The following is a 12,578-nucleotide window of genomic DNA, read 5'->3' as shown; positions in this document are numbered from 1 at the left end:
TATGAAAAAATGGTTTTGTTTTGTTTGTTATACCGAAGCTAATTTGGGAAATTCCAGAAAAAGTTTTTTCGTTCTTCCAGATTTTTTGACATCCGGGAGGTTTTTAAACAGTTTCTTGTAAACTATATTGCATACATTATTGTTTTGGCTAAAGTCCGATAGACCGACCCTATTAAGGACAATCAAAAATATTTTTTTAATTGACTGAGCTCCACTATATGAAATTGAACACTTAAACATAGGTATAGGGCACAAGGGGCAGGTGTTTGGCTCAAATTTGGACAAAATAGCAAATATGACCCTTTGTGGTTAAAATTTGACCACAACTTAGGGGGGGGGGAGGTGCATAGTTGACTACTTTACGGTACAGTTCCAAGCAAACGACCTATCAAGAAAAAACATAAGCAAGACAATATGCTCATATTCAAATATCTTTATGTAAAAATTATCCTAACTCAATATTTGACAAACTGCTACTTTAATATGAATAACAAACAAAACAATGTTACAAGAATTGTCAAAGTGATGACGTAGTCGCTAAGCCACAGGTTCGACCATCAGAATGCGAATGGGGCCGCGCATAGCCACGTCATTTCTTAGTTGATTTGAACGGGAGGATTCGATTTAATCGGACGGTGTATAAAACGAGTTTTCGCGTTCTGAAACGGCACCAGATAGGACTGCGTCGGACATTGGCCCCTGTCAGCAGAGCTAGCTCAGCAGTAGCCTATCGTTTTCAAATCAGGTTGGTGTTACAATTTTTATTTTGATAGACCTATTAAAAAAAATATCAACTTGATTGTTTCAGCTCAAAAATGTCAAATGTGATGCATGTGAGCCAGTATATTATGTGTGTGTTTTTCCCATCAGTCTTTTTTTGTTTCAAAACTCATTTGCCCTATAAAAAATTAATATATATTAATTTGTTGATAAAGACGGCACTTACGCATCCTATTCAAACTATTCAAATTTGATTTTTTTTTTTGCCATTTTTGACAAGACAAAACTACTCAAATTTCATAAGTTGGATCATATTTGACAAGAATCTAATATTTTTTAAATGAAAAGGCAATCGTATCAAATCCTTCACTCACCCTACCAAAAAATCCTGCGTACGGGTCTGCTTCCTGGTAACCATTAAACTACCATGTTTTTTGTTCATACCTCGTTAAGGGATGGGGTATGAACATTTGGACAGTATTTATTGTGGGACATTAGAGCACATCAGACATATCGAATTGCATTCGCAAATTCGCAATGTAATACACATTTTATGGCAAATCATTAAAAAATGACATTTTTGATATTTAACTGTACTCGAAGTAAACTTTATAAATCTGATGATTTATACTTAAAGTGTATGTAGGTGAGATGAAAAGCCGACGATCAATTGAAAATTTTGACCTTTCGTATTGAAGATATGGATTTTTTTCCCAAAATACCAAAAAAGACATAGGTCTTTTTGGGAAAAATCCATATCTTCAATATGAAAGGTCAAAATTTTCAATTGATCGATATCGTCGGCTTTTCCTTCCAGCTACATACACTTTAAGAATATATCATTAGATTTATAAAATTTACTTCAAGGACTGTTATATATCAAAAATGTGAAAAATATCAAATTTTAATAATTTATCATAAAATTTGTATTATATCGTGAATTTCAAAAATGAAAATTATTTGATATCAGAAAGACATTCTTCGTATTCAGAATGCAATTCGATATGTCTGATGTGCTCTCATGTCCCACAAAAATACTGTCGAAACGCTTAAAACGCTCATTCCAGATCCCTTAAGGAAACAAATTTCAGGCCTAAAATTGACTGCTATATCGGAGCTTTTACCTGATACCAAAATGTCAGTCATGTAGCTTCATGTCACCCACCTTAAGGTTAGCAACTATTTTAAACTGTTGCGGTTTGGTAGTTCACAGCATCTTGCGAATGGTAGTGAGCTTTGACAAAAATTGCATTGATCATTTCATAGCGAGCGTGTAGAAGAATTCAAATATCACAGATATACTTTTGTAGGTCCTGTGGTTCTTGAGTTATGTTGTAAAAAGGGCTGAAACAACAACACGTTTGTAAAACGTACAAAACTCATTAACAACAATATAAATCAAGCAAGTTTTCAAGTATATAATTTGTAGAAAGAACTTTTGCAAAACATCAAAGCGTTATTTTTCAAAAATATATTGATTTAGACAATGAAAATCGATCTTTTGGTTGCTTCGACCAATAAAAGATCGCGTCGCCTTAAGTGTCATGAACCATTAACAACATTCAGCAACAGCCAAATAAAGCTACATGAAATTACCCTAATTCCAGGGCCGGGGTTAAGCTCGTGATATTTTACTGAACTTATTTTTACTGAACTTATAATTGCAGCAACAACAATGGCGTCAAACAACTTTGCATTGTGGGTATTCTCTGCCTGTGGAATTCTCATGTTGTCATCATTGACTAGCTACGCCGGTGCAAATATTATCAGTAAGAAAGATCGTTTTTGTTTGTTTGTTTGTTTGTCAATTTTGTCTCTTTAATTTTTCCTTTCTTTTATTGAATAAAAATGTGGAGGAGAAATGTTCACTGCGTGTTATCATGCATTTGGTAAAATTAACACTCACCATTAGAGACGTATAATACTTAAATAAGAACATATGTTTGTTTTTACTGAATTAAAATATTGCCCTAGGCTCTGCATGATAGTGTGAGAGAATAATATAAACGAAAACAAATGTACGGTGTGAAAAAGAAACAAAATATCAACAAAAACAAAATTGAGAGATGACCATTTGCCTTAGCGATTCCAAAAATAAACATAAGCTGTTAAAAGCGTATTATTATAGATATTGGCAAAGTGTATAGTCTGTATGTGTCTTTTTTGCATCTTGTGCTTAAAAGTTTTGTTACGTACATGTATCTTCAGTAGCAATTATGTTGTGATCGATGTTCAAATTCTTTGCAACGTCAACAGATATATAGCAAGTAATAAAATTAGTCACTTTTAATTGCTAGCTTTATCAGACAGGAAATATGTTATGGTAGATGTTCAAATTGTTTGCTATCTTCAGTAGATAGCAACTAATAAAATTACTCAAATTTAATTGTAGACATGAACTATGTTGTGGTATAGGTGTACACATTGTTTGCTATCTTCAGTAGATAGCAATTTATACAATACTCAAATACAATTACTCAAATTTAATTGTTATCTTATAGTAGAGAGGTATACTACGATATGATAGATGCTCAAATTGTTTGCTATCTTCAGTAGATAGCAACTAATAAAATTACTCAACTTAATTGCTATCTTATAGTAGACAGGAACTATGATATGGTATAGATGATCAAATTGTTTGCTATCTACCAGAGATGTATCGTTCTCCACTCGAGTCCACTTTTTGTTGGACTCGGACTTGGCTCGGACTCGGACACGAAAAGACTCGGCTCGGCTCGGACTCGGACACAAAAGGACTCGGACTCGAAGCCGAGTCCGGTCCGAGTCCAATCCAATTAAATCCATGTAAAATGTGAAATGATAAATCTAAATATGTCAAAATAGATCTCAAATTTGTTGACTTTACTTATTTGAACATTTTCCAAATTAATTGGGGGCTGTCAAATCTGAGTCTTTGAAATGTCAACTGTGTGGGGTGGGGTGGGGTGGGGTTTGGTTGGGTGGGTGTGTATAGGGAGAGCGATGTGTGGTGTGGTGTAGTGAGTGACCTTTGACCAATGACCTTCTCTTTCTGCAATTTTATCATCAAAATGCCTTAAAATTATGCGGAAACTTTGAAATTGTCTTTTTTTCAGCAAATTTGTATTGTAAATTTTCAAATTAGAAACAAAATATAAAATTTTGCTCCATTATTTGGAATAATGACCCATTTTTTTCAAAATTTTAAACAAAAAATGACCCCTTCTTTCAAAATTTTATACCCAATTACCCTAGCTTTTTCATTTTGTTATGACCCCTCCCCCCCCACCTCCGTCCTCCGGTCATGGACTCTGACTGAGTCCGGACTCGAGCCGGACTCGAGTCCGGACTCGGGTCTTATTTTTATTGGACTCAGACTTGGCTCGGACTCGGCACCCCCGGACTTGGACTCGAGTCCGGACTCGGACACAAAAGGACTCGGACTTGGCTCGGACTCGGATACAAATGGACTCGGCTCGGCTCGGACTCGAACAAGCTGGACTCGGGTACAAGTCTGCTATCTTTAAAATTGTAGGTAGCAACTAATACAATTACTCAAATTGGTATCTTTAGTAGACAGGAACTTTGATATGGTATAGATGTTCAAAATGTTTGCTATCTTCAGTAGATAGTACCACACTACTAATAGAATGACTCAAACTTAATTGCTATCTTTATGATACGGCAATTATGTTGTGGTTGGAATTGTTATCTTCGGTAGATAGCAACTAATAAAATTACGCAATGGTATCTTTAGTAGACAGGAACTATGGTATGGTAGATGCTCAAATTGTTTGCTATCTTCAGTAGATAGCATCAGACTATTAATAACCACGCCACTTATGTTGTGGTTAATGTCCAAATTGTTTGTTATCTACAGTAGATAGCAACTAATAGAATTACTCAAATATTATTGCTATTGACAGGAACTGTTTTATGGAAGATGTTCAAATTGTTTGCTATCTTCAGTAGATAGCATTACACTGTAGTAAGAGAGTTCACGATCCACTGGCCAACTCATAATCATATCTTTTTCATTCCGCCATACAGAATTCAAAACCACGGATTGCAATGATTACCAGACATTAGACATTCCCGCCTTCGTGTGTAATCCTGACGATACCAAACCCCAATGTATTCCCGCTAGTTACGAATGTGACTCAATCGTTGACTGTCGAAATAAACGGGACGAGATGACATGTGAACTTCAGCACGTTGGTAAGTTCATGTGAATACCTCTTATAGGTCTTTTTTTTCAGAAATACGGACTCTATAGCTCATGCCGCCCAAGTTCGTGGAAACCATCCCTCTATGTCACGGCTTACCTTACATGTAAAACATTATCCATAACTTATTCCCCATAACAATGTCCCTAGCATTACTCTATATATTTAGACTGAATTACTTCAGCTGCCCTCAAATCCCCAAATGCCCCAAAAGTCCCCTTTTTTGACCCAAAAAAGTCCCATTTGCGAGCGTAGCGATCGAAAAAATAGTGTTTTTTTACGCCTTTTTGGTCAAAAAAAGGTCCAAATTTTGAGGAAAAAAAAATCTACTTTTTCAAAATACGCCCCTAGTCCAGAAAGGTCCAAACTTTGAAGAAAAAAGTCTACTTTTTCAAAATCAGCCCCCCCCCCAAATAAATCCTGGCTACGGGCCTGGTTTCATCCAAATCGATCACGCAGAAAGCCGTAACTCAAAATGTGTTTCAACCCTCGGAATGTAACGGGAACCGGGTGCATGTTAAGTTCAAGTGACAGCACTGATCTCAATGGGCAGTGGCTTATAGCAGAATCTTTTCTAGGGGGGTATTAGCTCAATCGATAAGGCGTTCGACTATGGTGCGAGAGGTTGCGGGTTCGAACCCTGGTGGTGCCTAGTTTGTTCTCGTGGAAAAATTGAATTAGCTTGAAATTCCCCTGGACAAGGAACTTACTGCTAAACTTGTCTCGTTGTAACCCGTACGAAACTCGGGGAGCTGATCCTGGTTGCGATGGTTATTTGTGGAATGTCTAGGGTGTGCGCTCTTGAAGCAGCAAAGTCCCTGTATTGTTGTTTAATGGTTTATGGAATGATGTGGGGCCGTAGTGGTCAGCGACAACCTGTAAAGTGTGCTGAGGCTTGTGGATCAACGTCTAGGCGTTGTGCCTGTGCGTAGCGCACTATAAATCACTGCGCTTTTTTTTAATTATTTTTTATTACGGATTTCATGAGGGAAATAGGTAAACGCCCTATAGGCCTAAGGCTGCGTTCACATAGAAGTATACTATTCGGGTATACGGTGCACGTTTTGCAGATGCACGCGTATAGCTTAAATCGAGCAAGGCAATTTCATAGTACCGGGTCACATAAGGCTACGATCACATAGAAGTATACTATTCGGGTATACGGTGCACGTTTTGCAGGTGTACGCGTATTGCTTAAATCGAGCAAGGTAATTTCATAGTACCGGGTCACATAAGAGGGCACTATTCAGACTGTTCGAAAAGGCCGTATACCTGCGTATAGTAGTATAGTGGGAATCGTGCGTGTTCGATTTTAGTGCAGCGTATACCGTCCTAATTTTAAAACTAAACCATATATGGGTAAATTCATTTTTATTTAAATAGATGTACTATCTAATTCTGCACATTATGAAACCTCATTGAATGCAATGTGACCTCAAGAAGTAAAGATACAAGCATTTGATTAGACGTATAACATTGGTAAACTGACCTGTCATGCCTATACTCGCTAATCGCTATACGAAATACGCTCATTCGATCAGGCTGAGTTCACATGTATACTCCTATATGAACTCAGCCTGATCGAATGAGCGTATTTCGTATAGCGAATACCGTATACCGTATACTTCTATGTGATCGCAGCCTAAGGAGCAAGTTTAGAAGTTAAAGTCACTGGTAATGCAGACAACCTACGTCGTATTTTTCTGCGATGTCCATCATTCACTATGTTTTTTTTTCAATAACCCGATTATCACAACGCATTAGTAAAACATTATTGGATTAAAAATCTTCGGATGACACGAATTGTGGAATACTTTTGGGATACACTGTAAAAATAGTTTACTCAACACTGAGTAAAAAGGTCACAGCTCAACAGTTGAGTAGAATATTACTCAACATTGAGTAATTTTTTACTCAACTGTTGAGCTGTGACCTTTTGAGTAATATTCTACTCAACTGTTGAGCTGTGACCTTTTTACTCTGTGTTGAGTAAAATATTTTTACAGTGTACCAATGAAATTGATGAGCAGATAGATCACGACTTTTAAGTCACGAAGAAGAGAATTAAATAAATAAAAGTTAAATTCTGAACTATTTAAACTAATTTGATTTAAAAAAAAAATTATTTGTTTTCTTTTTCTGGCAGAAAATTGCAAGAACGACTTCAAAGGAAAAGTAGCATCTGATGACAATCCACTGAAGATGTTCGCATGCTCAGATGGCATGTGTATTTTAGGATGTAAACAGTGTGATGGCGTTAACGATTGTATGGACTCTAGTGACGAGGCTGATTGTCCAGCGGAATTTGACCGTCCACCGTGTAACTAAAATAACACGGATGCAAAATTTAGATATCTTTTAGGACCTATAATAACCTTAATCTTTAATATATAGTAATATCAGAGTTTATAGTTCGTTGATTTGGTAGAGGGCTTGCGATTGAAAGATATACAGTGCGAAAAATAAATAATGATAATACTAGTCCTACAAGCTGTATCAAAATGATTGGTACCCGTCAGTTTTCATCGTGATAATAAAATGATAAATGAGTCTAACACATCAAAATTCAACATAAGATCCAAATGATTTGTAGATTAATTGTTCAACAAGACATAAACTATATACATTTGGGACATTTCAAACGTATGCAATGTTGCATTTGGAAGCCTTTGGAAGAGGCAGGCTTTGATATCAAACATCATCAAAATGGGTACCAATCATTTAGATACAGAGAGCTGTATTAGAGAATGTTGGGCACAATTCTACTTTATAACAAGAAATTAACAATTATACACAATACCGGTATTGTGACATTTGCTGGCTGAAATTATGAAATTCTTGAGATATAGGCCTTAAATGAAAAACCTTGGTCATCTTATCTATCATGTTTTATCAGGTGACCTGATAGGAAAATCGAAGTCTTAAAAACTTACGTATAACATAAAACGTTGTCCCTTTCAAGCATTCTTTTTAATCTAATTGTAATTTTCAATATAAATTTATACGTTTTTTAATGTCTTTTGATGTAATTTATTATAATTGTAATATTTCATGTAATTTGGAAGTGAAATAAATTTAATCTGAATAAAAAAAGATATGGAATTACTGACATTTATACAACATGACAGTCTACTGTGTATTCCCTGTATTAACATATTGAAATTAGGGGTTCCAAATCAGTGTTTTCCAAAAGATATCATCAAACACTCTTGAATTAGTCTCAACGTGGTACCACAGTCGAGACTAATTCGACAGTTTTTTGATGATATCTTCGGTAATATACCGATATGGAACGCCTAATGTCAATATGTCAATGTGAAAAATATAAGCTTTATTTTGATTGGGATAAAGTGGGGGATGGGGCTGTCAATCGGGTTACCCACCATTAACAATGTCAGTAAAACATTTAACCTAACTTTGGTAAAATTTGGAACTTACTTTTGTTGTTCACCTGGTAACCAAAAATTGGTTGAAAAAGCAAAGTTGGGCACATTTCAACCAAATTATTCTGAAGTCTTCTGCAGTGGGGAGACGCTGCAACACAACGTCATCATCCCTATATCTTCGTGTCAAAAATTGCCGTGATAGTACGGCGAATCCTCTCGTTTTTCAAAAGCTACGCATGGCGATTTTGTTTGAGATAGGCCGGGCTTACATTTACATGATATAAGATACCACAGAGCCTGCCGCAGAGTTTCTATTCTACGATTTGCGCATGATCAGTACAACATATGGTGTTGCCATTATAGAAAATTCGATTTGTTGTCAGGTAAAACGCAGGTTTTGTTTCCAATACACTAACTCGAAAAGCAATACACTAATTAGCGGGGCCTTACTGTTTGATGTGGATATATTGTATGCATTTTATAAGTAAAGATTTTGAAATCGAAAGTCAAAATAATTGTGATATATTCAACTGTTTGAGAAATGAATTATATAAAGGAACCCGTGTAAGATCCAGGTGCTGTATCTATAATACAATGTACATTATCGACTTTCTTTATCTGCGTCAATAATAGAATATCGATTTCAATCGAATTGAATAGGCCTACATGTCTCCATTTTAAGTTTGTACTACACCACTGAGCGATCGATTTCTAGCCAATCAGATAGGCCTCCTTTTCTTGCGTTCGGTGAAATACCAATCGCCCGTCGCTCACCAACGGAGTATTAAGTTTATATTTATAGCACTGGGTGTCGACACTGTGCGCTGTCACAACAGCAAAAAATATCATAACTGGCAGCCAGTGAAAAAAATTTACTCCATCGAAGATTTAAACCTGAGACCTCTATACTTCTCCATCTGACTCAGTTATCGTCCGGTGGTCGAAAGGTCACAGGGTCAAATCCTGGATGGTCAGTGATTTTATTCACTGGCTGTCATTTGTGTACGTGGAGACTACTGACCACAAGTTTGATGACAACCTAGTTATAAACGAAAGTGCTTTCGTTTGGAGGTTGCCCTCCCCCTCCCTGAAGCGTAAAATGATAAACTTTGACCGATAGGCTATTTACACCTTTTTTGCAAACGTAATCGATCTTTTTGACCCCTTAAACACTCTTAGAAAAAACGATTCTAAGTAGAACCTACAATGATTCATGAGCTGTCCTGAATGTGGAATCTTAAATGGTTCTACAAAGAACTGAAAAGAGCTCTGGAAAGATTTAGAACCATTTTGACTTGAAAAGGGGTCTGGAAAAGCCAGAAAGAACCATTTTAGGGTTCTTTAAATCTTGAGGGTTCTACATACAGTACAGCCAAGAATTGTTTTTCTAGAGTGTACCCCAGCAAAAGGACTATCGTTTATAAGATGTCATCAAACTTTTGGTTTCTTCGCCAAGCACTCACATTTTACCTGAATTATGTTAGTTAATATAAAATTTAAAAGCTTCAAGTTCGAGAAAAACAAAGTCTCATCCGGTTCTTTCAGGTTGAATGTCATTGTATCTGCAAGAATTTTTTTGTACATAAACATTATAGCCAGAGGTTTCCAGTGGTATAAAAATATCTTCTTTTTTTTGGAGAAAAGTGGGGGGGGGGGGGTGGATGAGGATGTGGATCAAAAAAATGCCGCTTTAACGTAAACGATTTGTTGTGCCAGAGAACATGGAAGCTTATGAAGGTTTAAGAAGAATATGTAATATTACATCTTCTCTGGTTGTACATTCCCCACATAATGCTCAAATACGATTTCATATAAAATATCTCACCAACGACAATACCAAATTGCATGACCCAACAAGTAATGGAATTTTACACCACTGGATACCTCTGGCTAGGCTCGATCCTCCAGTCCTCGAATACTCACGCACGGCCGCTCCACAGCCTCCACTGTGCTGTAATAAGGCAACGTGAAGGATTGTGGGTAAAAAAGGCGCCGCCATTAGAGGCCAGAAGGATTCAGGCTAACCTCTGGCTACATTATGTTTATGTACAAATTTTTTCGTGGACATCTACTGAAAAAATGTCCTAAAAAGAGGATGCTATGAAATATCATAAAAAGAGGATGCTATTTATGATCAGAAAATACCCATGCAAAAGACGTTTTGTTTTATTTTATTGATATTTTTAGCTGTATCAGGGTATTGATAATATTGGCACAAACCAAACCTGTATAGCCTTGATCAAGGCTTCCTCCTTACTTTTTCTCTATTCATGCTCTTCTAATACTATATAGGACCCATGGTTGAAGTATCATATACTGGACTCCCTCAGATTTTTAGTCAGGTCAGAATTTTTGGCGCTGGCAACATGAGCTTAGGGAGGAAGTATGGGCATGGTGTGCATTTTGCTCAAACACTACCCCTGCAGTGCACAGTATGCCTGGGGTAAAGTGTGGTAAGAAAGTCCACTATCTGGCAATTCAAATGTCAAATAGATTTTCACAAAGTTATGATGGTAAATAATTATTTTGAAAGAATAAATAACTTCAAATTTTGGAAAGAAATATAAATTTTTTGGAAGATGTGGCAAAGCTTCCATGAATTTTACATTCACTAACTATGGACGCCAAAGCAAGCAGATCAGTTCTTACGGCCACACCCTTTTTTTATTTGGATAGGCTGTAATAGCGAATAGCTGCCCTGTATGCTGTGAGGTTATCCCCGTGGTTATCATTGAGTATCTGTCCAAATGAGATCAATATTACTATTGTGTTATAAGGCCCCAGGTCACAGGGAAAACTACCCAAAGTTGACTAAAATTATCAAAATATACAAAAGTTACACAAAGTTGTATTAAGTTGCCTAAACATTTTGCAAAGTTGCGCAAAGTTGTGTAAACTTTTCATAAAAGTTATAAAGTTACCCGGGAAAGATACTCAAGGTTAATGCACAGTTGCACAAAATTGCACAAACTTTGACAAAGTCGAATGACAACTACGCGCAGTTTAGCACAATTTTGGGAGGTTTTAGTAATTTTGAACAATTTTGGTCAATTTTGGGACCTGTTATACGTATTAGATTGGGCCCGGGGATTTGGTTACATGAATAGCTGCCTTATAGAATAAGTTGATTAGCTGTGCTCACGGAGCTCTACATGTTGACAATATCTCAACAATATCAATATTATGCAAGCAATAACCAAAAGTTTGATTGCACAAAATATTATGCAACAATTTATTTGTGATCGAGGTTTGAATAGCTCTATTGACATGCATCATCGATTTCTGGTGCATGTCGCATGGATGGGTGGTGCATTATAAACATCATACAGTACAAATGAGAAGGCAAGAAGGTAAACTGAACCGATATAATATTTGAGGCCTAAATGTGTAATTGTCTAGTTCAATCGCAAAATATGTAAGAAGAGCAAGCATTAAGTTTAATGTATGTGGCATCTGGATGGATGTGAGAGACATTGGTAACCTGTGACAACGGCAGATCTGTATTGAGTGCTATATCTTCTCTGCTGGATCCAAACCTAAATTCAAAAGCTAAAGCTATGTGAGTATACATAATTTTGTAACATTTGACATTTTTATCTCATTAGTTTACACCATTTCATTTCTACAATGTCTTTGCAAAGTGCTTGTGGTAAAGCACACATTTGGATTCATTTACGCCCCGGGATTTACCGCTCGCGCTTATAACCTTTAAATAACGAATAATCTGGCTCACTATAAACCTGGGACAAACACGCTATTATTAAACCATTGCATGCACACTGCCAGCCTTCCTCACATTCCTTAATGTGTGTAACTTCGGTACTACATTCTTGTACTACTGCGAGCATTCCTCACATTCCTCAATACGTGTAACTTTCGGTACTGCCAGCGCGGCATGTCACATTCTTGGACCACTGCCAGCATTCCTTACATTCCTCAATGCGTGTAACTTTCAGTACTGTAAGCGGCATGTCACATTCTTGGACCATTGCCAGCATTCCTCACATTCCTCTATGCGTGTAACGCATGGTACTCCAAGCGGCATGTCACATTCTTGGACCACTGCCAGCATTCCACACATTCCTCAATGCGTGTAACTTTCGGTACTGCAAGCGGCATGTCACATTCTTGGACCATTGCCAGCATTCCTCACATTCCTCTATGCGTGTAACTTTCGGTACTGCAAGCGGCATGTCACATTCTTGGACCACTGCCAGCATTCCACACATTCCTCAATGCGTGTAACTTTCGGTACTGCAAGCGGCAT

General features: G+C 36.9%; 1 protein-coding gene across 1 annotated transcript; it reads left to right on the top strand.

The window, feature by feature from the left end:
- The first annotated feature begins 570 nt into the window (after positions 1-570).
- Positions 571-7,880, top strand: LOC140162131 (CD320 antigen-like). Its single transcript, XM_072185407.1, has 4 exons — positions 571-745; positions 2,388-2,489; positions 4,750-4,917; positions 7,072-7,880. The coding sequence occupies exons 2-4, from the start codon at positions 2,396-2,398 to the stop codon at positions 7,251-7,253; spliced, it is 444 nt and encodes a 147-aa protein (XP_072041508.1). The 5' UTR covers positions 571-745; positions 2,388-2,395; the 3' UTR covers positions 7,254-7,880.
- The last annotated feature ends 4,698 nt before the right edge of the window (positions 7,881-12,578 follow it).

This window comes from Amphiura filiformis, chromosome 10 (genome assembly GCF_039555335.1).
Source record: "Amphiura filiformis chromosome 10, Afil_fr2py, whole genome shotgun sequence".
NCBI lineage: Eukaryota > Metazoa > Echinodermata > Ophiuroidea > Amphilepidida > Amphiuridae > Amphiura > Amphiura filiformis.
This window is presented reverse-complemented; position numbering and strand designations above follow the sequence as displayed.